We start from the raw sequence: 27,303 nt of genomic DNA, 5'->3' as shown, positions 1-27,303 counted from the left end.
TTGCATGCTGTGCCTGGGCAATTAATTATCATACATTTTTTTACATATCCTTATTTTGGGTCATGGTAGCAATATTATTTGCCTGTAACCCCCTGTAGGTCACATACCCATTGATAATTATTTTTGTTTGGGTTGACCATTCCTGATTGGAATTTTTAATTGTTTTTAACTGTGTTTTGTAGTGTTCTGTGTGATCTTTAATATAATAAAATAAAACATGTTTGTATTTTTTCATAATTAGCAAGTGGAGTGCACTGTTGATTGATGTCTAGTCTTTGCTTCTTTTGGTTTATTATGGTTATAATCTAGGCATTTAGTGGCACCCCGTCCCTTAATTATTTAGGTAGAGCCCCCTGTTTTGTTCTTTCAGGTGATCACTGTTCTGCCATCTCTGTGCCATGTGAGATAAAGGTTGATTGATAATAAGACAAATGTCCCATAAAGGAAGTGACTCATAATGAATGAAATGCCGTAGGCTCCTGAGTAGTGTATATGTGTAGTGTGATCCGGCACTGCTGAGTAGTGTATATGTACAGTGTGATTTGGCACTGCTGAGTAGTGTATATGTATAGTGTGATCCGGCACTGCTGAGTAGTGTATATGTGTAGTGTGATCTGGCACTGCTGAGTAGTGTATATGTACAGTGTGATCCGGCACTGCTGAGTAGTATATATGTATAGTGTGATCCGGCACTGCTGAGTAGTGTATATGTACAGTGTGATCCGGCACTGCTGAGTAGTATATATGTATAGTGTGACAGATCCGGCACTGCTGAGTAGTGTATATGTATAGTGTGATCCGGCACTGCTGAGTAGTGTATATGTATAGTGTGATCCGGCACTGCTGAGTAGTGTATATGTACAGTGTGATTTGGCACTGCTGAGTAGTGTATATGTATAGTGTGATCCGGCACTGCTGAGTAGTGTATATGTATAGTGTGATCCGGCACTGCTGAGTAGTGTATATGTATAGTTTGATCCGGCACTGCTGAGTAGTGTATATGTATAGTGTGATCCTAAACTGCTGAGTAGTGTATATGTACAGTGTGATCTGGCACTGCTGAGTAGTATATATGTATAGTGTGATCCGGCACTGCTGAGTAGTGTATATGTATAGTGTGATCCGGCACTGCTGAGTAGTGTATATGTATAGTGTGATCCGGCACTGCTGAGTAGTGTATATGTACAGTGTGATTTGGCACTGCTGAGTAGTGTATATGTATAGTGTGATCCGGCACTGCTGAGTAGTGTATATGTATAGTGTGATCCGGCACTGCTGAGTAGTGTATATGTACAGTGTGATTTGGCACTGCTGAGTAGTGTATATGTATAGTGTGATCCTAAACTGCTGAGTAGTGTATATGTATAGTGTGATCTGGCACTGCTGAGTAGTGTATATGTATAGTGTGATCCGGCACTGCTGAGTAGTGTATATGTATAGTGTGACAGATTTGGCACTGCTGAGTAGTGTATATGTATAGTGTGATCCGGCACTGCTGAGTAGTGTATATGTATAGTGTGATCCGGCACTGCTGAGTAGTGTATATGTACAGTGTGATCTGGCACTGCTGAGTAGTGTATATGTATAGTGTTACAGATCGGGCACTGCTGAGTAGTGTATATGTACAGTGTGATCTGGCACTGCTGAGTAGTGTATATGTACAGTGTGATCTGGCACTGCTGAGTAGTGTATATGTATAGTGTGGCAGATCCGACACTGCTGAGTAGTGTATATGTATAGTGTGACAGATCCGGCACTGCTGAGTAGTATCTATGTCTAGTGTGATTTGGCACTGCTGAGTAGTGTATATGTATAGTGTGATCCGGCACGGCTTGCGTCCTTCCTCTACATTTCTAGTTCTACAGCTCCGGTCTTCATCGTAATCCTGATTCCTGCAGTAATCTCCCTTCATCTTGTTCCCACTTCTTCATAAGAAGTCATCTTACTGGTTCTGTATGGGAAGGCATCTTACTGGTCCTTATGGGAAGTCATCTTACTGGTTCCTTATGGGAAGACATCTTACTGGTTCCTTATGGGAAGACATCTTACTGGTTCCGTATGGGCAGCCATCTTACTGGTCCTTATGGGAAGGCATCTTACTGGTCCTTATGGGAAGACATCTTACTGGTTCCTTATGGGAAGGCATCTTACTGGTTCCTTATGGGAAGGCATCTTACTGGTTCCTTATAAGAAGGCATTTTACTGGTTCCTTATGGGAAGGCATCTTACTGGTCCTTATGGGAAGACATCTTACTGGTCCTTATGGGATGACATCTTACTGGTCCTTATGGAAAGACATCTTACTGTTTCCTTATGGGAAGTCATCTTACTGTTTCCTTATGGGAAGTCATCTTACTGGTCCTTATGGGAAGGCATCTTACTGGTCCTTATGGGAAGTCATCTTACTGGTCCTTATGGGAAGTCATCTTACTGGTCCTTATGGGAAGTCATCTTACTGGTCCCTATGGGAAGTCATCTTACTGGTCCTTATGGAAAGTCATCTTACTGGTCCCTATGGGAAGACATCTTACTGGTCCCTATGGGAAGACATCTTACTGATCCTTATAGGAAGACATCTTACTGGTCCTTATGGGATGACATCTTACTGGTCCTTATGGGAAGTCATCTTACTGGTCCTTATGGGAAGTCATCTTACTGGTCCTTATGGGAAGTCATCTTACTGGTCCCTATGGGAAGTCATCTTACTGGTCCTTATGGAAAGACATCTTACTGATCCTTATGGGAAGACATCTTACTGGTTCCTTATGGGAAGACATCTTACTGATCCTTATAGGAAGACATCTTACTGGTCCTTATGGGATGACATCTTACTGGTCCTTATGGAAAGTCATCTTACTGTTTCCTTATGGGAAGTCATCTTACTGGTCCCTATGGGAAGACATCTTACTGTTTCCTTATGGGAAGTCATCTTACTGATCCTTTTGGGAAAACATCTTACTAGGTCTTTATAAGAAGACATCTTAGTGTCTCTCTCCTCCGTCCATCACTCGTCTGTCACACCTGGAATGTTTCTGTACAGGTGACGGCTATCTCCCCCGTCCATCATTTGGCCGTCACACCTGGAACATTCCTGTACAGGTGGCGCCTCTCGTCCGTCCATCACTCGGCCATCACACCTGGAACATTCCTGTCATTCTACATAGTGGTATTTGAGATGCGGCAGGAAGTAAATCAAATGAGATCTTCTCGGAGCTCTGGAATGCAGTAATCACCTTGTGTGGAGTCTCCTGGCATCTTGGTATGAGGATGATGTATGTCTCCTGTCACCTGGACACGGAAGGAACAGGTTCCATTATGGTGGTATGTTTCAGAACAAGTTCAACCTTGTAGAGAGATCTGTGAATAGAGGAAAACCTAAGACGTTGTCCTGTAGGGATGTGTGGTAATTCTTCAGCCTGATGGCGGGCCGGGGGAGACACCGATGTGACCCTGTGCAAAGACTAGTTACCTACTCTAGCTGGGAAATGAGACCATAAACAGGCTCTCAGGGGTGATTCTAGCCTCTCTGCTGCCCGAGGTGAACTATAGGATGAGGCCCCCCCCCCCCCCGTCAATCCGCCCACATTATAATCCAATACTGCCCCCCCCCCCCCAATGCTGTCCCCAGTAAACATAATGTTTAGTCCCTTGCTGCACAGAGGATGTCAGGAGAGGAGGGGGCTGATCTTATAGGGGAGGTCACAGCAGCACAGAGGAGGTCAGGAGAGGAGGGTGCTAATCCTATAGGAGAGGTCCCAGCAGCACAGAGGATGTCAGGAGAGGAGGGTGCTAATCCTATAGGAGAGGTCCCAGCAGCACAGAGGATGTCAGGAGAGGAGGGTGCTAATCCTATAGGAGAAGTCCCAGCAGCACAGAGGATGTCAGGAAAGGAGGGTGCTGATCTTTTAGGAGATGGTCCCCCTCTTCCCCCCTTATAGATGGTCCCCTCTCCCTTTATAGATGGCCCCCCTCTCCCCCCCCTTATAGATGGTCCCCCTCCCCCCCCCCTTATAGATGGTCCCCCTCTCCCCTCCCTTATAGATGGTCCCCCTCTCCCCTCCCTTATAGATGGTCCCCCTCTTCCCCCCCTTATAGATGGTCCCCCTCTTCCCCCCCTTATAGATGGTCCCCCTCTCCCCCCCCCCTTATAGATGGTCCCCCTTTCCCCCTCCCTTATAGATGGTCCCCCTCTCCCCCTCCCTTATAGATGGTCCCCCTCTCCCCCCTCCCTTATAGACGGTCCCCCTCTCCCCCCTCCCTTATAGATGGTCCCCCTCTCCCTTATAGATGGTCCCCCTCTCCCCCCTCCCTTATAGATGGTCCCCCTCTTCCCCCCTTATAGATGGTCCCCCTCCCTTATATGGTCCCCCTCTTCCCCCCTTATAGATGGTCCCCCTCCCTTATAGATGGTCCCCCTCTCCCCCCTCCCTTATAGATGGTCCCCCTCTTCCCCCCTTATAGATGGTCCCCCTCCCTTATAGATGGTCCCCCTCTCCCCCCTCCCTTATAGATGGTCCCCCTCTCCCCCCTCCCTTATAGATGGTCCCCCTCTCCCCCCCTATAGATGGTCCCCCTCTCCCCCCCCCTTATAGATGGTCCCCCTCTCCCCCCCTTATAGATGGTCCCCCTCTCCCCCCCTTATAGATGGTCCCCCTCCTCCCCCCCCTTATAGATGGTCCCCATCTCCCCCCTCCCTTATAGATGGTCCCCCTCTCCCCCCTCCCTTATAGATGGTCCCCCTCTCCCCCCCTTATAGATGGTCCCCCTCTTCCCCCCCTCCCTTATAGATGGTCCCCCTCTTCCCCCCCTCCCTTATAGATGGTCCCCCTCTCCTCCCCCCTTATAGATGGTCCCCCTCTTCCCCCCCTCCCTTATAGATGGTCCCCCTCTTCCCCCCCTCCCTTATAGATGGTCCCCCTCTCCCCCCTCCCTTATAGATGGTCCCCCTCTCCCCCCCCTTATAGATGGTCCCCCTCTTCCCTCTCCCCCTCCCTTATAGATGGTCCCCCTCTCCCCCCCCCTTATAGATGGTCCCCATCTCCCCCCTCCCTTATAGATGGTCCCCCTCTCCCTTATAGATGGCCCCCCTCTCCCCCCTCCCTTATAGATGGTCCCCCTCTCCCCCCCCTTATAGATGGTCCCCATCTCCCCCCCCCTTATAGATGGTCCCCCTCTCCCCCCTCCCTTATAGATGGTCCCCCTCTCCCCCTCTCCCTTATAGATGGTCCCCCTCTTCCCTCTTCCCCCCTTATAGATGGTCCCCATCTCCCCCTCTCACTTATAGATGGTCCCCCTCTCCCCCCTCCCTTATAGATGGTCCCCCTCTCCCCCTCTCCCTTATAGATGGTCCCCCTCTTCCCTCTTCCCCCCTTATAGATGGTCCCCCTCTTCCCCCCCCCTTATAGATGGTCCCCCTCTCCCCCCCTTATAGATGGTCCCCCTCTCCCCCCCCCCCCTTATAGATGGTCCCCCTCTCCCCCCCTTATAGATGGTCCCCCTCTCCCCCCCCCCTTATAGATGGTCCCCCTCTCCCCCCCCCCCTTATAGATGGTCCCCCTCTTCCCCCCCTTATAGATGGTCCCCTCTCCCTTATAGATGGTCCCCCTCTTTCTCCCCCCCCTTATAGATGGTCCCCCTCTTCCCTCTCCCCTCTCCCCCCCCTGTGGCTGTGACTTCCGGCGCACAGGGAGCTCTCTGATGCGCGCGCTGCCGGGGACAGAATGGGACACCTCCGGCAGCCGCGCATCACCCGGGGGACTAAGGCTGCATTCCTGACGGATCACGGACGTGCAATGCCGGTACCGGAGACCCCGGCGCCCCGGGCAGTATCTGTAATTAGATGCTGGGAGCGGGGGAGACTGTATTCATAAGTGCCGCACTGTAGTAACAGCACCACGTGGCTGATTCATTACACCGCGGCGCTTATGAATACAGTCTCCCCCGCTCCCAGCATCTAATTACAGATACTGCCCGGGCACGGGGGTCTCCGGTACATGGTACAATCAGTGGCGGATTATAATGTGGGCGGCGGGGCATGGGCCCCCCGGAGCCTCGGGCCCCGGGCGGCCACCCAAACCGCCCATATTATAATCCGCCATATGCCGCCCCCATGATGACAGCTGGTGGCGCCGCCTGAGACAGACGACTCAGGTCGCCTCATCATTGCAGCGTCACTGCCGATACTGCCATATCAGTATCATTTTATGTTATTTGGATTGCGGGCACATTTGGGTGGTAGCGGCAATCCAATTAACCATTGAACTCTACGCAATGTACGGACGTCAGAACAGCCATATATTGTGGGAACAGAGCAGAACAACGGCTGTTGTTCACACTCTAGCATCTGGAAATAATTAACATGTCAATTAATTCCATGGCCGTAGCGAACAACGCTGTTAAATACAGTGTGGGAACAACGGCTATTGTTCCCATAGAGTTTAATTCAGTGCACTAGTTTAAGATAAGAACGGCCATTTTATTTGCCAACAGCTGTTCTTTTTTTTTTAACAAATACAGTGTGTGAACATGGTCTAATACTGGTATTCAGCATAAAAACAACGCACAATAAGAGAACATTAGTGTATTTTAGATAAAGGCAGTCATTAATATAATACCGTATATAACTCACAAAGAATATACAACCACAGACGGTAACACCGAACGGACATAGCATAGAGAGACAATAGGATTCCATTAATATAATACCGTATATAACTCACAAAGAATATACAACCACAGACGGTAACACCGAACGGACATAGCATAGAGAGACAATAGGATTCCATTAATATAATACCGTATATAACACACAAGGAATATACAACCACAGACGGTAACACAGAACGGACATAGCATAGAGAGACAATAGGATTCCATTAATATAATACCGTATATAACACACAAGGAATATACAACCACAGACGGTAACACAGAACGGACATAGCGTAGAGGGACAATAGGATTCCATTAATATAATACCGTATATAACACACAAAGAATATACAACCACAGACGGTAACACAGAACGGACATAGCATAGAGGGACAATAGGATTCCATTAATATAATACCGTATATAACTCACAAAGAATATACAACCACAGACGGTAACACAGAACGGACATAGCGTAGAGGGACAATAGGATTCCATTAATATAATACCGTATATAACACACAAAGAATATACAACCACAGACGGTAACACAGAACGGACATAGCATAGAGGGACAATAGGATTCCATTAATATAATACCGTATATAACACACAAGGAATATACAACCACAGACGGTAACACAGAACGGACATAGCATAGAGAGACAATAGGATGGTATTAGGTCCTACAGCTCCTCTGTACCACAACTCTTTAATCTCTTACAGGTTAAAGACTATGAAGTGGGGTGGATATAAGGTCTATGAAGTGGAGGAAGAAGATGGAGTACAAAGTAGTGTATCCCGGGCTGACCAAGAACGAGGCACTTACTATAGCTTCCTGGACGACACAACCGAGCAGGAGAAGCCCATGTTCTGTCTCTCCCCCCCTCGCAGCCCAGGGACAGTACGTTTATTATGTTATGGATAGTCATGGGCTACTCTTACCACCGATAACACTATGGGCCTATTACACACACAGATTTAGCTGACAGATCATTGAAGCCAAAGCCAGGAACAAACTATAAACAGAACAGGTCCCAAAGGAAAGGCAGACTTCCCAATTCCTGTCAGATACCTGTGAGTAATTGCTCCTTATGAAAGGATTGAGAGGTCAGTGAATCTATGAGACGTACTGACAAAGTGATCTCTCAATAGGTCATCACTGTTAGATCTGAGGGAGTCCAGCTCCTGGCACTGCCATGTAAGGACAGGCACTATGGTCCATGTAAGGACTAGCACTATGGTCCATGTAAGGACTAGCACTATGGTCCATGTAAGGACAGGCACTATGGTCCATGTAAGGACAGGCACTATGGTCCATGTAAGGACAGGCACTATGGTCCATGTAAGGACTAGCACTATGGTCCATGTAAGGACTAGCACTATGGTCCATGTAAGGACAGGCACTATGGTCCATGTAAGGACAGGCACTATGGTCCATGTAAGGACAGGCACTATGGTCCATGTAAGGACTAGTACTATGGTCCATGTAAGGACAGGCACTATGGTCCATGTAAGGACAGGCACTATGGTCCATGTAAGGACAGGCACTATGGTCCATGTAAGGACAGGCACTATGGTCCATGTAAGGACTAGTACTATGGTCCATGTAAGGACAGGCACTATGGTCCATGTAAGGACAGGCACTATGGTCCATGTAAGGACAGGCACTATGGTCCATGTACAGGCAGTATGGTCCATGTAAGGACAGGCACTATGGTCTATGTACAGGCAGTATGGTCCATGTAAGGACTAGTACTATGGTCCATGTAAGGACAGGCACTATGGTCCATGTACAGGCAGTATGGTCCATGTAAGGACAGGCACTATGGTCCATGTACAGGCACTATGGTCCATGTAAGGACAGGCACTATGGTCCATGTACAGGCAGTATGGTCCATGTAAGGACAGGCACTATGGTCCATGTAAGGACAGGCACTATGGTCCATGTACAGGCAGTATGGTCCATGTAAGGACAGGCACTATGGTCCATGTACAGGCACTATGGTCCATGTAAGGACAGGCACTATGGTCCATGTACAGGCACTATGGTCCATGTAAGGACAGGCACTATGGTCTATGTACAGGCAGTATGGTCCATGTAAGGACAGCCACTATGGTCCATGTAAGGACAGGCACTATGGTCCATGTAAGGACAGGCACTATGGTCCATGTAAGGACAGGCACTATGGTCCATGTAAGGACAGGCACTATGGTCCATGTAAGGACAGGCACTTGCTACACTGAATAAGATGTGACTCTCACATGAGCCTCCCAAACATGTGATTGGTAGGAGGCCTGGAAGTCAGACCTGCCTTATCCAATATTGGTTTCCTGTCCTATTATAATTTGTCCATACATTTTCTGTGTACACAGGAATGTGTGGTCCACTATGATAAAGAACCAACCACTGATCGCCGACCACGATTGATTGTAATGGCTTTGTAAATGAGAGTATCGGGCCATGTAAGAGGGCCCTTACATGTAACTAATGACTTGTCCATGCTCTCTGCCTCACAGATGGAGTTCCCGTGGACAACATTCATGGAAGAAGAATCCAACTGTTTCCTGGACAGGACCAGTGATGGACGGGGAGAGGACAGTGGCTTTCTGTGAGCAGTAGATCTTATATTTCCATAGTTTACTATACACCATCTGAGTTATATAGGCACCTCTCAATGTAAAATATTCACCCCAGAGACTCAAAGGGGGTTTCTGATTTATTACTTGTCCCCTATGCACAGGTTCAGGGACAAGTATGAGATAGCGGGGGGTCTCATCTCTGTGCCCCCAGGGATCTCACAGTAAAATCTCATTATCAGGGGAAGTTGGGTACAGGTCCTCCCTAATAAAGTACCTGTTATGCCAAGGAACACACTCTCTGTCCATACCATACAAATAGCCATAATAAAGGAGCTTACCATGACCATACACCTTCAATCACTGACAGACAAACAATCTTCCTGCGATCAGTTATCCCTCGGGTCTTCTCCCAACCAGACTGCGCTGACTTAAGCTTGTCTCTCCAAGAACAAAGGGGTCGGGCCCCATCTGCACTGGCATCATCTGTCTGTTAATGGTAGAGAAACTCCCATACACTTTATACTGATGTCCAAACCAGCCGCGAGCAGCGGGCATGACCATCAGGATGGGGCTGACAACAGCAACTACACACCTTATAAATCGGCAGCGCAAACCATCCTGAAAGCCAAGAAACTACTACAGAGAAAGGCGGAAATCCAGCACCCATCACTGGTATGGAGCAAACTGGGTACCACAACTGGGTTTCATCTCTTACAGGAGGAATATAAAGTGCAGGGGGTATAATGTCCATGAAGGCAATAGAGGCTGTATGGACCAATCACAGCACTCTTTCTTCAGTATAGATGATAATGAACAGGAGCAGGAGAAGCCCTTCTTCAGCCTCTCATCACCTCGCCGTCCTGATAGGGTGAGTAAGGGTTTTTATTATTACACTATGCTATGGTGGATGAGTGATATAAAATTATTATCAAGTTACTGATACCAATGATCTGCTGAGTTGTCAGATGAGAGAACACCATGAGAGAATGCACCAATAGTCATGCAATGAATTTGTGACATGAGGCCCACATCTTAGGGTCCTATTACATGGGGTGGTTATCTGGCCAATCGGGCAGATATCGACCCATGTGATAAAAAACAATGATCAGGCGAAGAGCTGGTTGTCAGCTGATCGTTGCTAAAAATCATCTGCCGCAGATAGTGCACCGCTCTGTGTAATAGAAGGTGTGTGGTCGGTGTCTGATTAAAGTATATAAAAAATAATAAAGATGTATACTTACCTGTCCACGCTCCCCAGTGTTCTGCTAACTGTTTCCCGCTGAGCAGAATTGTCTCTGAAGCTTCTACACCCATCTGTAAAGTGACAGCCAATCAGTGACCGGGACGCTCCGGGTGTAAAAAGGTCCTTTTATTTATGTTTAGTTTTCTGATCAGCGCTCGTTTGCAGTGCCTTAACAGGGTATAATTAGTCACGTGACCGGGCTGCACAAACTATGCCTGCGGCCATTTAACTATATTGTTGACGGCCACACGACTCCCGTTTTACACATTTTTTGTGCTGCGCAGAAGATGCGAATTGTTTTCCCTCTCATTGGCTGATCAACGCCACTTTTACACAGGCCGATTATCAGACAAATGTACGTTTCTATTCGTTGCCAATAATCGCCCTGTGTAAAAGGACCTTAATAAACCTTTTCTGTCTGCTTCCTGTCACACACAGGCGCTGTACCCATGGACATCCTCCAGTGAAGTATCTTTCTGTTCCCCGGACAGGAGCAGTGATGGACGGTGAGCAGCAGGTGTCATGATTATATTTACTCTTACATAGTTTATTATATAATTTGGGGTGACGAAGACTTATGGCCGATCCCCCGCAGACAGAGCGCCATGATAACACACCTTATTACAATCCTTCATACACCTTCCTGTTCCTCAGATATATGTGGGCTTATAGTTTGTCTGACAATTCAGGAAGTCACCAGATGGTCGTTTACTTAAAGGGATACTCCGATTAAGAAAGATTTAACCCTGTTCAATCCACACCCTTAATCTAAGCTGGTGTGTAATAGGTTTCTATTCCATTTATTGGTCTGTGTGTCTGCAACATCCTGATTCACATCCTGAAGCTTCTGAATATCCTCACTGCCTGCTCCACTCTGTCTCCACTTCTTTGCCTTCCCCCTCCTTTTTGAGACAGAGGTCACATGATCTCTGTCTCGTTTGTTGCCAGGCAAGCTGTAACACCTCATCACCGGACCAAGAGCGGAAACAACAGCCTCTTCTGAGTAGTATAGGGGAAAAGAGACATTGTTGTTTCTTCTCTCTCTCTCTCTCTCTCTCTCTCTCTCTTTCATCTATATATGTAGATGAATATTTGTGAATATATAGCAGCACTACTCTTGTCTCCCAATGGTGGATGCCAGTAGAAACAGTCCTGACCAAGACCAGCGTTAGCTATTTCCAAGAAATGGAAGAGGTGTTGGAGATTTATTAGAAAAATGTAGATAGATAAATAGATAGATAGATAGATAGATAGATAGATAGATAGATAGATAATAGATAGATAGATAGATAGATAGATAGATAGATAGATAGGAGATAGATAGGAGATAGATAGATAGATAGATAGATAGATAGATAGATAGATAGATAGATAGATAGGAGATAGATAGATAGATAGATAGAAGGTAAATAGATAGATAGATAGATAGATAGATAGGAGATAGATAGATAGATAGGAGATAGATAAATAGATAGATAGGAGATAGCTAGATAGATAGGAGATAGATAGATAGGAGATAGATAGATAGATAGATAGATAGATAGATAGATAGATAGATAGATAGAAGATAGATAGATAGATAGATAGATAGATAGATAGGAGATAGATAGATAGATAGATAGATAGATAGATAGGAGATAGATAGATAGATAGATAGATAGGAGATAGATAGATAGATAGATAGATAGATAGGAGATAGATAGATAGATAGATAGATAGATAGATAGATAGGAGATACATAGATAGATAGATAGATAGATAGATAGATAGATAGATAGGAGATACATAGATAGATAGATAGATAGATAGATAGATAGGAGATAGATAGATAGATAGATAGATAGATAGATAGGAGATAGATAGATAGATAGATAGATAGATAGATAGGAGATAGATAGATAGATAGATAGATAGATAGATAGGAGATAGATAGATAGATAGATAGATAGATAGATAGGAGATAGATAGATAGATAGATAGATAGATAGATAGATAGATAGATAGGAGATAGATAGATAGGAGATACATAGATAGATAGATAGATAGGAGATAGATAGATAATAGATAGATAGATAGATAGATAGATAGATAGATAGATAGATAGGAGATAGATAGATAGATAGATAGATAGATAGATAGGAGATAGATAGATAGATAGATAGGAGATAGATAGATAGATAGGAGATAGATAGATAGATAGATAGGAGATAGATAGATAGATAGATAGATAGATAGGAGATAGATAGATAGATAGATAGATAGATAGATAGATAGATAGGAAGGAGATAGATAGATAGATAGATAGATAGATAGATAGATAGATAGATAGATAGGAGATAGATAGATAGATAGATAGATAGATAGATAGATAGGAGATAGATAGATAGATAGATAGGAGATAGATAGATAGATAGATAGATAGGAGATAGATAGATAGATAGATAGGAGATAGATAGATAGATAGATAGATAGATAGATAGATAGATAGATAGATAGGAGATAGATAGATAGATAGATAGATAGATAGATAGGAGATAGATAGATAGATAGATAGGAGATAGATAGATAGATAGATAGATAGGAGATAGATAGATAGATAGGAGATAGATAGATAGATAGATAGATAGATAGATAGATAGATAGATAGGAGATACATAGATAGATAGATAGATAGATAGATAGATAGATAGGAGATAGATAGATAGATAGATAGATAGATAGATAGGAGATAGATAGATAGATAGATGCAAAAAAGGGGTCCGTGGAGCCTCAGTTACGAGTCTCAAAACACGGGAATAGCCAGATATCCCTCTCTCCAGAGAAGGAAGCCCATTGCCAAGGGGTGCCTCCTAGTGGGGAGAGCACCAAACCACCCTGATACGTGGGAGGCACCCCTTGGCAATGGGCTTCCTTCTCTGGAGAGAGGGATATCTGGCTATTCCCGTGTTTTGAGACTCGTAACTGAGGCTCCACGGACCCCTTTTTTGCATAGATAGATAGATAGATAGATAGGAGATATATAGGAGATAGATAGATAGATAGATAGATAGGAGATAGATAGATAGATAGATAGATAGATAGATAGATAGATAGATAGATAGATAGATAGGAGATACATAGGAGATAGATAGGAGATAGATAGATAGATAGATAGATAGATAGATAGATAGATAGATAGATAGGAGATAGATAGATAGATAGATAGATAGATAGGAGATAGATAGATAGATAGATAGGAGATAGATAGATAGGAGATAGATAGATAGGAGATATATAGGAGATAGATAGATAGATAGATAGATAGATAGATAGATAGATAGATAGATAGGAGATAGATAGATAGATAGATAGATAGATAGATAGATAGGAGACAGATAGTAGAGATGAGCGAATAGTATTCACCCGTTATGAAAATAGGGGGAAACCCTATGCGTGCTTTTAAAATAAATAAATAATAAAACCAGCTGGGTTAAAAACCAAGCAACAGCAGCCTGGTAACACCAGGGTGGGAAGGGCCATTGTTTTTGTCCCTCCCCAGCCTTAATATTACCAGCCTGCTGCCTGCACTTGTGCTAGACTGTGTTGCACCTGTTGAGATGTTTTGATCCACAATAAATCTTCACGTTTGATTCCACAAAACTGGTGTGCCGCTGGTCATCACTTGCTATTTGGACTATTGGCCCTATTCCCCGGGTCGTTTTAGAGGAGCAAACGAGCGCTATTAGCGCTCGTTTGCTCCTCGTTCCCCGCTCGCTGCCGCCGCTATTCAACGCGGCGGTAGCGAGCGGGTGAGTGCGGGAGGGGCGGCAGGGAGCTGCGGGGGGGCTGCCCGGGGGATCGCTGATCGTCCGGGCAGCCCATAGGATATAGCAGCGTCTGCTGCCGATGCTCCTATTCAACGGAGCGACGGCAGCAGATCGCTGCTATATCAGTCGCTTGTTTTTCAATATGTTGAAAAACAAGCGACTGCAACGATCAGCCGACATGAACGATGTCGGCTGATCGTTGCACTCTATTCCACGGAACGATTATCGTCCGTAGCGGTCGATATCGTCCGAAAACGAACGATAATCGTTCCGTGGAATAGGGCCATAAGGTTCGTGGTCTGGACCAAGCCAGCAGGCACCTGCATCGCTGGAACTCATAGTGCCACTCGCTTCCACTGCATAGATAGATAGATAGATAGATAGATAGATAGATAGATAGATAGATAGATAGATAGATAGGAGATAGATAGGAGATAGATAGATAGATAGATAGATAGATAGATAGATAGATAGGAGATAGATAGATAGATAGATAGATAGATAGATAGGAGATAGATAGATAGATAGATAGATAGATAGGAGATAGATAGATAGGAGATACATAGATAGATAGATAGATAGGAGATAGATAGATAGATAGATAATAGATAGATAGATAGATAGATAGATAGGAGATAGATAGATAGATAGATAGATAGATAGATAGATAGATAGATAGATAGGAGATAGATAGATAGATAGATAGATAGGAGATAGATAGATAGATAGGAGATAGATAGATAGATAGATAGATAGATAGATAGATAGGAGATAGATAGATAGATAGATAGATAGATAGGAGATAGATAGATAGATAGATAGATAGATAGATAGATAGGAGATAGATAGATAGATAGATAGATAGATAGATAGGAGATAGATAGATAGATAGATAGGAGATAGATAGATAGATAGATAGGAGATAGATAGATAGATAGATAGGAGATAGATAGATAGATAGATAGATAGGAGATAGATAGGAGATAGATAGATAGATAGATAGATAGATAGATAGATAGATAGATAGATAGATAGATAGGAGATAGATAGGAGATAGATAGATAGATAGATAGATAGATAGATAGGAGATAGATAGATAGATAGATAGATAGATAGATAGATAGGAGATAGATAGATAGATAGGAGATAGATAGATAGATAGATAGATAGATAGATAGATAGATAGGAGATAGATAGATAGATAGGAGATAGATAGATAGATAGATAGATAGATAGATAGATAGGAGATACATAGATAGATAGATAGATAGATAGATAGATAGATAGGAGATAGATAGATAGATAGATAGATAGATAGATAGATAGGAGATAGATAGATAGATAGATGCAAAAAAGGGGTCCGTGGAGCCTCAGTTACGAGTCTCAAAACACGGGAATAGCCAGATATCCCTCTCTCCAGAGAAGGAAGCCCATTGCCAAGGGGTGCCTCCCACGTATCAGGGTGGTTTGGTGCTCTCCCCACTAGGAGGCACCCCTTGGCAATGGGCTTCCTTCTCTGGAGAGAGGGATATCTGGCTATTCCCGTGTTTTGAGACTCGTAACTGAGGCTCCACGGACCCCTTTTTTGCATAGATAGATAGATAGATAGATAGATAGATAGGAGATATATAGGAGATAGATAGATAGATAGATAGATAGATAGATAGGAGATAGATAGATAGATAGATAGATAGATAGATAGGAGATACATAGGAGATAGATAGGAGATAGATAGATAGATAGATAGATAGATAGATAGATAGATAGATAGATAGGAGATAGATAGATAGATAGATAGATAGATAGATAGGAGATAGATAGATAGATAGATAGATAGATAGATAGATAGATAGGAGATAGATAGATAGGAGATAGATAGATAGGAGATATATAGGAGATAGATAGATAGATAGATAGATAGATAGATAGATAGATAGATAGATAGATAGGAGATAGATAGATAGATAGATAGATAGATAGGAGACAGATAGTAGAGATGAGCGAATAGTATTCACCCGTTATGAAAATAGGGGGAAACCCTATGCGTGCTTTTAAAATAAATAAATAATAAAACCAGCTGGGTTAAAAACCAAGCAACAGCAGCCTGGTAACACCAGGGTGGGAAGGGCCATTGTTTTTGTCCCTCCCCAGCCTTAATATTACCAGCCTGCTGCCTGCACTTGTGCTAGACTGTGTTGCACCTGTTGAGATGTTTTGATCCACAATAAATCTTCACGTTTGATTCCACAAAACTGGTGTGCCGCTGGTCATCACTTGCTATTTGGACTATTGGCCCTATTCCCCGGGTCGTGTTAGAGGAGCAAACGAGCGCGATTAGCGCGCGTTTGCTCCTCGTTCCCCGCTCGCGGCCGCCGCTATTCAACGCGGCGGTAGCGAGCGGGTGAGTGCGGGAGGGGCGGCAGGGAGCTGCGGGGGGGCTGCCCGGGGGATCGCTGATCGTCCGGGCAGCCCATAGGATATAGCAGCGTCTGCTGCCGATGCTCCTATTCAACGGAGCGACGGCAGCAGATCGCTGCTATATCAGTCGCTTGTTTTTCAATATGTTGAAAAACAAGCGACTGCAACGATCAGCCGACATGAACGATGTCGGCTGATCGTTGCACTCTATTCCACGGAACGATTATCGTCCGTAGCGGTCGATATCGTCCGAAAACGAACGATAATCGTTCCGTGGAATAGGGCCATAAGGTTCGTGGTCTGGACCAAGCCAGCAGGCACCTGCATCGCTGGAACTCATAGTGCCACTCGCTTCCACTGCATAGATAGATAGATAGATAGATAGATAGATAGATAGATAGATAGATAGATAGATAGGAGATAGATAGGAGATAGGAGATAGATAGATAGATAGATAGATAGATAGATAGATAGATAGATAGATAGATAGGAGATAGATAGATAGATAGATAGATAGATAGATAGATAGATAGATAGATAGGAGATAGATAGGAGATAGATAGAGAGATAGATAGGAGATAGATAGGAGATAGATAGATAGATAGATAGATAGATAGATAGATAGATAGGAGATAGATAGATAGATAGATAGATAGATAGATAGATAGATAGATGATAGATAGATAGATAGGAGATCGACAAATAGATAGATAGATAGAAGATAGATAGATAGATAGATAGATAGATAGATAGATAGATAGGAGATAGATACAGGCCCGGACTGATAATCTGGCAGGCCGGGCAAATGCCCGCTGGGCTGCTCAGATTATCAGTCGGAGGGCCGCCGACCAGCCCCCCTGCTAAGTAAACCACGAGCCACCACGCGCTCACGCCCCCCGCCCGCCGCGGCCGTAAGAACTTTGTGTGGCCGCCCTGCATCTGCCGCCGTTAGCTGCTTACATATTCTGTTACCAGCAGCCCGATGCAGCCCGGCCCCTGAAGGCTCACAGCTCCAGCCCCGCGGCGCCTGCATCTCTCTCCCCTCCTGCTCGTCGGCAGACGTGTGACGTCATCAGTTGCTGCCCGCCCAAGCAGGAGAGAAGAGAGATGCAGGCGCCGCGGGGCTGGAGCTGTGAGCCTCCGGGGCCGGGCTGCATCGGGCTGCTGGTAACAGAATTTGTAAGCAGCTAACAGCACCAGACCAGAGAGGACCTGCTGGATCCACCAGAGGTGAGTATACTTTTGTTTTTTTGTTTTTTACATGAATGCTCCTACACAGTGGGAGCTTTACTTGGGGCCTATAACATGGAGTTATAGACCCCTCTATACTATACTATGTGGGGGCTGTACAGGGGGAAAATGCCATGTGGGGGGCTACAGAGGGATGCTTTTACTGTGTGGGGGGCTTCAGGGGGGGGATAATATGTTGAGATTATTCTATGTGGGGGCTGGCTGCACAAGGACCTATACTATGTGGGGGGGGGACTACACGGGGGGGGGGGATAATATGTGGGGGCTGGCTGCACAAGGACCTATACTATGTGGGGGGGGGGACTACACGGGGGGGGGGGATAATATGTGGGGGCTGGCTGCACAAGGACCTATACTATGTGGGGGGGCTACACGGGGGGGGGGATAATATGTGGGGGCTGGCTACACAGTGAGTGACATCCCCGTATACTGTGCATATAGTGAGTGACATCCCCGTATACTGTGCATATAGTGAGTGACATCCCCGTATACTGTGCATATAGTGAGTGACATCCCCGTATACTGTGCATATAGTGAGTGACATCCCCGTATACTGTGCATATAGTGAGTGACATCCCTGTATACTGTGCATATAGTGACATCCCTGTATACTGTGTATATAGTGAGTGACATCCCTGTATACTGTGCATATAGTGACATCCCTGTATACTGTGTATATAGTGAGTGACATCCCTGTATACTGTGCATATACTGAGTGACATCCCTGTATACTGTATATATAGTGAGTGACATCCCTGTATATTGTGCATATACTGAGTGATATCCCCGTATACTGTGCATATACTGAGTGACATCCCTGTATACTGTGCATATACTGAGTGACATCCCTGTATACTGTGCATATACTGAGTGACATCCCTGTATACTGTGCATATACTGAGTGACATCCCTGTATACTGTGCATATAGTGAGTGACATCCCCGTATACTGTGCATATAGTGAGTGACATCCCCGTATACTGTGCATATAGTGAGTGACATCCCCGTATACTGTGCATATAGTGAGTGACATCCCCGTATACTGTGCATATAGTGAGTGACATCCCTGTATACTGTGCATATAGTGACATCCCTGTATACTGTGCATATACTGAGTGACATCCCTGTATACTGTGCATATACTGAGTGACATCCCTGTATACTGTGCATATAGTGAGTGACATCCCTGTATACTGTGCATATAGTGAGTGACATCCCTGTATACTGTGCATATATTGAGTAACATCCCTGTATACTGTGCATATACTGAGTGACATCCCTGTATACTGTGCATATACTGAGTGACATCCCTGTATACTGTGCATATACTGAGTAACATCCCTGTATACTGTGTATATAGTGGGTGACATCCCTGTATACTGTGCATATACTGAGTGACATCCCTGTATACTGTGCATATACTGAGTGACATCCCTGTATACTGTGCATATAGTGAGTGACATCCCTGTATACTGTGCACATACTAAGTGACATCCCTGTATACTGTGCACATACTGAGTGACATCCCTGTATACTGTGCATATACTGAGTGACATCCCTGTATACTGTGCATATAGTGACATCCCCGTATACTGTGCATATACTGAGTGACATCCCTGTATACTGTGCATATAGTGACATCCCTGTATACTGTGTATATAGTGAGTGACATCCCTGTATACTGTGCATATACTGAGTGACATCCCTGTATACTGTGCATATACTGAGTGACATCCCTGTATACTGTGCATATACTGAGTGACATCCCTGTATACTGTGCATATACTGAGTGACATCCCTGTATGTTGTGGCTATACTATGTGGGGGCTGGCTACACAGAGACCTATACTATTTGGGGGATACAAGAAGGGGGGAATAATATGTTGTGGCTATACTATGTGGGGGCTACAAAGGGGGATATACTATGTGGGTGCTACACAGGGGGAAGGGCTATACTATGTGGGGGGGCCTATATTATGTGGGACTGCACAGGGCATCTATATTATGTGTGGGGGGCTATATGCCTGACTACTATTTGGAGGCACATATTGGGCCTGACTGCTTATGTAGGAGCACAGAGGGGGCACTGTTACTGTGTAAAGCAATGGGGAATATAAGGTTATGATGAGGTATGAGGTTAGGTTGGTGCTGGAGCGTGGAGCCTAAAGTGTTTGTCTCGCAGATTCTGGGGAGAAGAGTCATGGCTGGAGAAATCTTCATGATGGGATGAGCCAGATGGAAAGAAAAGGAAAAAACAGACAGCTTTGACTATCAAAAAGTCACTTATGATTCATGTAGAGAAGACGCCTCCTGTAAGTCACTGGATGTAACTGCACAATCATGCTTAATCACTTCACACGTACAGGATCTGCAACAGATTTGATGCTGGGTTCTGTCATTGAGTAACAAAGCTATCTGCAGCATCAAATCCTGTGTGTGTGAACACACTCTTAAGGTCTGTAGATCCTTTGTATAGCTGGATCTCTACCTCTATTTGGTCACTGCTAGAGATGAGAGACCTTACAGTAAGTTTAGGTTCACATGAACCCAAATGCTCTGAACTTCATCTCTGGTCAATGCTGAGGTAGAATATTGCATTTTATATACTGGTGGTATAAAGGGGATATTATTAATAGACAGTACAGCAGTATTATCCAGTCACTGTATGATGGCAGTGGTCATGGTATTATTTGTCCTGTGTATACTCATTTTATTGGTAATACTTGTGTTCACGTAGTGGATTTATTCAGTGACAGTATAGTGGTATTAGTCATGTTGTAGTGATTATGGTGGTTGAGGTATTATCTGTTACTTGTATACTGTAATAATGGTAGTATCAGTCTCTTTATAATAGATTGGCCAGTAACAGTAATGATGATATTCGCTTCCTGTATACTGGTGTTTTTTGGTAACTATAATAGCTATTTAGAGATATACAGTATTATCATGCATAGAAAATTGTCTTACCAGTGCTAACATTATACAGGAAATGTGTAATATTATTTTACATATCCTAAAAATATCCCTAGGACCCTACTTATATATATTATCACTGTTGTAGCCTGTTGTTGCATAATAGATAGATAGATAGATAGATAGATAGATAGATAGATGATAGATAGATAGGTAGGAGATAGATAGATAGATAGATAGATAGATAGATAGATAGATAGGAGATAAATAGATAGATAGATAGATAGATAGATAGATAGATAGATAGATAGGAGATAGATAGATAGGAGATAGATAGTTCGATAGATAGATAGATAGTTCGATAGATAGGAGATAGATAGATAGATAGGAGATAGATAGATAGGAGATAGATAGATAGATAGATAGATAGATAGATAGATAGATAGATAGATAGATAGGAGATAGATAGATAGATAGTTCGATAGATAGGAGATAGATAGGAGATAGATAGATAGATAATAGATAGATAGATAATAGATAGATAGATAGATAGATAGATAGGAGATAGATAGATAGATAGATAGATAGATAGATAGATAGATAGATAGATAGATAGGAGATAGATAGATAGATAGATAGATAGATAGATAGATAGATAGGAGATAGATAGATAGATAGATAGATAGATAGGAGATAGATAGATAGATAGATAGATAGATAGATAGATAGGAGATAGATAGATAGTTCGATAGATAGATAGATAGATAGATAGATAGATAGATAGATAGATAGATAGACTTGGCACCATTTCTGTCAATAAAAATGAGTTGCAATACAACACAACATGACCTAAGTGTGATATGGTATGTGGGCTGGAGGGGTGTGAGTGCCAGGGCTGATTTTCAGTCCCAGTCCGGCCCTGGATAGATAGATAGATAGATAGATAGATAGATAGATAGATAGATAGATAGGAGATAGATAGATAGGAGATAGATAGATAGATAGATAGATAGATAGATAGCAGATAGATAGATAGATAGATAGATAGATAGATAGATAGATAGACAGATAGATAGATAGATAGGAGATAGATAGATAGATAGATAGATAGATAGATGATAGGAGACAGATAGATAGATAGATAGATAGATAGATAGATAGATAGATAGATAGATAGATAGAAGATAGATAGGAGATAGATAGATAGATAGATAGATAGATAGATAGGAGATAAATAGGAGATAGATAGATAGATAGATAGATGATAGGAGACAGATAGATAGATAGATAGATAGATAGATAGATAGATAGATAGGAGATAGATAGATAGATAGATAGATAGATAGATAGATAGGAGATAGATAGATAGATAGATGATAGATAGATAGATAGATAGATAGATAGATAGATAGATAGATAGATAGGAGATAGATAGATGATAGATAGATAGATAGATAGATAGATAGATAGGAGATAGATAGATAGATAGATGATAGATAGATAGATAGATAGATAGATAGATAGATAGATAGATAGATAGATAGATAGATAGATGATACTTTGTTTACTGTGCAAAGCAGAAGCAGATGGAGCCAGTGGTGACAGGTACTGCAAGAAGGGGGCAATGCATGCTGGAAGATTTAGTTTCCCTGCCCGGTGCCATGATGTATAACTGGGATCCATTGTAAAAGTTTAAATATATGGCCAGGAGCAGGGAAGACAAGTGGGAAAGGTGTCAAACAATCGGTGGCAGGATCGATGAGTCCACCTATATGCTGTATTACTGCTATTAGCAGAGTAACAAAGCACTATAAGAAGCAACTACAATTTATTCTACAACAATGCAGCGGTAACCATACTACCTGATACAACTATAGACACACAAAAGAGGTAAAACTACAGAGCCTAACACAGAGCGTATAAACAGTATACAGCGAGGACACCAACTACACATCTGCTGAAACAACAAGCACAAGGATTCACTAGCCAAGAAACTGCTACAGAGAAAGGCGGAAACACTCCTCTCTGGCATGGAGCACACTGGGTACCACAACTGTGTTTCATCTCTTACAGGAGCAATGGAAATTGCAGGGGGTATTATGCCCATGAAGGCAATAGAGGCTGTGTGGACCAATCACAGCACTCCTTCTTCAGTTTAGATGATAATGAACCGGAGCAGGAGAAGCCCTTCTTCAGCCTCTCATCACCTCGCCGCCCTGATAGGGTGAGTAAGGGTTTTTCAGCAGCACCAGCCCGCATTTACAATGCCTTTAGAAGGCACGATTGTTAGCAGAGCTGGACCACACTGCATGATCCCTGCATCGTTCATGCGTATATATATATATCTTCCTTTCAGTCGCACTACTCAGGTTAACACAGGGAGATACATTTTTTGAGCCGGGCAAAAGATGCAAAGTTTGTTCCTGCTGATCGCTGTCACTTTTTCACAGGGCGATTATCGGACAAATGAGCGTTTCTAGGAACTCTCGTTGCTGATAATCGGCCCATGTAAAAGGATCCTATGAAATCTCCTCTGCTTCCTGTCACACACAGGCGCTGTACCCGTGGACATACTCCACTGAAGTGTCTTCCTGTTCCCCGCACAGGAGCCGTGATGGACGGTGAGTAGCAGATGTCATCTTTACATTTACTTTTACATAGTTTATTACTGGAGCGCCCTGATTTTCTTTTTATTTCCTGAGACTTGTTATACACCATGATGAGGTAGCTGAAACTTGTTACACCCATGATGAGGGAGCGGAGACTTGTTATACCCCATGATGAGGGAGCTGAGACTTGTTATACCCCATGATGAGGGAGCTGAGACTTGTAACACCCCATGATGAGGGAGCTGAGACTCGTTATACCCCACGATGAGGGAGCTGAGACTTTTTACACCACATGATGAGGGAGCTGAGGCTTGTTACACCCCATGATGAGGGAGCTGAGACTTGTAACACCCCATAATGAGGGAGCTGAGACTTGTTATACCCCATGATGAGGGAGCTGAGACTTGTTACACCCCATGATGAGGGAGCTGAGACTTGTAACACCCCATAATGAGGGAGCTGAGACTTGTTATACCCCATGATGAGGGAGCTGAGACTTGTTATACCCCATGATGAGGGAGCTGAGACTTGTTACACCCCATAATGAGGGAGCTGAGACTTGTTATACCCCATGATGAGGGAGCTGAGACTTGTTATACCCCATGATGAGGGAGCTGAAACTTGTTACACCCATGATGAGGGAGCTGAGACTTGTTATACCCCATGATGAGGGAGCTGAGACTTGTTACACCCCATGATGAGGGAGCTGAGACTTGTAACACCCCATGATGAGGGAGCTGAGACTTGTTACATCCCATGATGAGGGAGCTGAGACTTGTTATACCCCATGATGAGGGAGATGAGACTTGTTATACCCCATGATGAGGGAGCTGAGACTTGTTATACACCATGATGAACAAGCTGAGACTTGTTACACCCCATGATGAGGGAGCTGAGACTCGTTATACCCCATGATGAGGGAGCTGAGACTTGTTATACCCCATGATGAGGGAGCTGAGACTTGTTATATCCCATGATGAGGGAGCTGAGACTTCTTACACCCCATGATGTGGGAGCTGAGACTTGTTATACACCATGATGAGGGAGATGAGACTTGTTATACCCATGGAGAGGGAGCTGAGACTTGTTACACCCCATGATGTGGGAGCTGAGACTTGTTATACCCCACGATGAGGGAGCTGAGACTTGTAATACCCCATGATGAGGGAGCTGAGACTCGTTATACCCCATGATGAGGGAGCTGAGACTTGTAACACCCCACGATGAGGGAGCTGAGACTTGTTACACCCCACGATGAGGGAGCTGAGACTTGTTACACCCCATGATGAGGGAGCTGAGACTTGTTACACCCCATGATGAGGGAGCTGAGACTTGTTACACCCCATGATGAGGGAGCTGAGAGCTGTAACTTGTTACACCCTATGGTGAGAGAGAACAAGACTGAGGGCCCTATTACACGGGACGATTATCGTGTGAAAAATCATTATATTGTTCAAATTTAAACGATAATCGTTCTGTGTTATTGCAGGCAACGATCGAAAAATCATTCGTATGTCGTTGATCGTTGATTTAGATCTGAACCTAAAATTATCGCTAATCGTTCGCTGTAATTCCACGTTCGCTCAAGTTCCGCATTTTTTCACTAATTGTTCAGTGTAATTGCACATTGTCCATTGTTTTTCTGGGTCAGAAGAAATAAACGATCATAGTAACGATCGTAATAAGGATCATAGTAACGATCGTAACTAACGATTATCGTTCTGTGTAGTATGGTGAACGGATTTAGGTGAACGATAAACAATCTTGTTTGCGATCGTTAATCGTTAAAAATCGCTCAGTGTTATAGGACCCTAAGGAAACTGAGCTGAGATAGTAAGGGTCCTTTTAAATGACACGATTTTCGGCCATCCGCAGCTGCAGTGAGATTGGTTCTCGCTTGCGGTGCCTTAACAATACATGATTAATCGCGCGATAAAGCTGCAAGAGTGATCACTGTATGATTTGTGAGAACATTTCTAGTTATCGTCCACACACACCTGTTCACACAGAAAGTTGTACAGCCAATAATGATAGATCCGATCAGTTGACATGCAATTGTTTTCCTGATAATCGCCTAATTGCTGTCACTTATGCTGCTTTACACGAAACGATAATTGGCCCGATCGTACGATTAACGATGTCGGAGTAACAATTTTTTTTTTCATAATGATCAGCATTTAGACGGTACGATTTATCATACGGAAAATCCGTTTTGCGATTGTTTTGCGATCGCTTAAGCCTATCTCTCTCATAGGGAAAATCAGTGCACGACTGTTTACACGGAACGATATGCGAATTTTTACGAACGACGATTTTAGAACATGTTGTAAGATCAAAATGAACGATTTCTCGTTCGACGTTTGATGGTTCGCTGCATTTACACGTATGATTATCGTACGAATTCGATCGTTATTGTGCAAATTCGCATGATAATCGCTCCGTGTAAACACAGCATTATACATAAGGCAATTATCGTTGCTGATAATCAGGCCTTAAGCAACAAGTAACTGAATAAACATCATTAAGTTCAACATATAGACACAAGGATGAATCAATAACTAGGGAAAAGGCTACACATGGCACAAACAAACACAGTGTGTGCTATAATCCACACAAACCTGCAAAAGCCAAGGTGGAAAACAGAAGACATGGACCATTGTGGATTTGCGATGATTCTTTACTAGCCTGATGCTAGGTTCACCTAAGCAGAAAACGGTAGAAAGACAAGTTCACACATACTACCAGGGTTATATTGGGAACATAGGGATTCCACAAGCCGAGACATGGCTAAAGAGAAAGGCGGAAACACTCATCACTGGTATGGAGCAGACTGGGTACCACAACTAAGTTTCATCTCTTACAGGAGGAATATAAAGTGCAGGGGGTATAATGTCCATGAAGGCAATAGAGGCTGTGTGGACCAATCACAGCACTCCTTCTTCAGTTTAGAAGATAATGAACTGGAGCAGGAGAAGCCCTTCTTCAGCCTCTCATCACCTCGCCGCCCTGATAGGGTGAGTATGGGTTTTTATCACACTATGCTGGAGGAGGGACATAAGGCCGCATTTACACGTTCCGTGTTCTGCATGGAACGCGGACATTGAACGCATGTAACGGACTCCCCCTCCATCCTCTGTAATTAGATGCTGGGAGCGGGGGAACTGTATGCCTGTAATGAAGCAGCCGCACCATTACAGCGCGGCGCATAGGCATACAGTTCCCCCCCTCCCAGCATCTAATTACAGTTGCTGCCCGAGCGGAGGGGGGGGGGGGGGTCCGTTACATGCATTCCACGTCTGTGTTCCACGCAGAACACGGAATGTGTGAATGTGGCCTAAGAATAGTCTGGAAATAAGTTACTGATTCCATTGATTCGCTGAGTTGTCAGACCACAGAACACCATGAGAGAACTCACCAATGGCCAAAAACTAAGTTTATGAGGTTAAAGCTCGGCCCACGTCTTAAACCAGTGTACATCATTTGGGGGAGTGGGTGGACATACAGTGGGTCAGGCAGGGTGAGAAGTGGACACGAGAAGAAGGGTTGACTGGACAGGAGAAGGTGGAGTGTATATATGTGAGTGGACAGGAGAAGGTGGAGTGTATATATGTGAGTGGACAGGAGAAGGTGGAGTGTATATATGTGAGTGGACAGGAGAAGGTGGAGTGTGTATATGTGAGTAGACAGGAGAATCTAGAGTGTATATATGTGACTGGACAGGAGAAGGTGGAGTGTATATATGTGAGTGGACAGGAGAAGGTGGAGTGTATATATGTGACTGGACAGGAGAAGGTGGAGTGTATATATGTGAGTGGACAGGAGAAGGTGGA

General features: G+C 43.9%; 1 protein-coding gene across 1 annotated transcript in view; it reads left to right on the top strand.

Moving 5' to 3' along the window:
• Positions 1 to 27,303, top strand: part of INCA1 (inhibitor of CDK, cyclin A1 interacting protein 1) — a 51,544-nt gene that overhangs the window by 20,256 nt on the left and 3,985 nt on the right. Inside the window, exons 7-13 of the mRNA XM_069963450.1 lie at positions 7,378 to 7,555; positions 9,172 to 9,263; positions 9,952 to 10,102; positions 10,916 to 10,983; positions 22,938 to 23,088; positions 23,418 to 23,485; positions 26,337 to 26,487. Of these exons, the coding sequence (XP_069819551.1) occupies positions 7,378 to 7,555; positions 9,172 to 9,263; positions 9,952 to 10,102; positions 10,916 to 10,983; positions 22,938 to 23,088; positions 23,418 to 23,485; positions 26,337 to 26,487 (859 nt within the window). The remainder of the gene's footprint in view (positions 1 to 7,377; positions 7,556 to 9,171; positions 9,264 to 9,951; positions 10,103 to 10,915; positions 10,984 to 22,937; positions 23,089 to 23,417; positions 23,486 to 26,336; positions 26,488 to 27,303) is intronic.

This window comes from Dendropsophus ebraccatus, chromosome 1 (assembly GCF_027789765.1).
Source record: "Dendropsophus ebraccatus isolate aDenEbr1 chromosome 1, aDenEbr1.pat, whole genome shotgun sequence".
NCBI lineage: Eukaryota > Metazoa > Chordata > Amphibia > Anura > Hylidae > Dendropsophus > Dendropsophus ebraccatus.
This window is presented reverse-complemented; position numbering and strand designations above follow the sequence as displayed.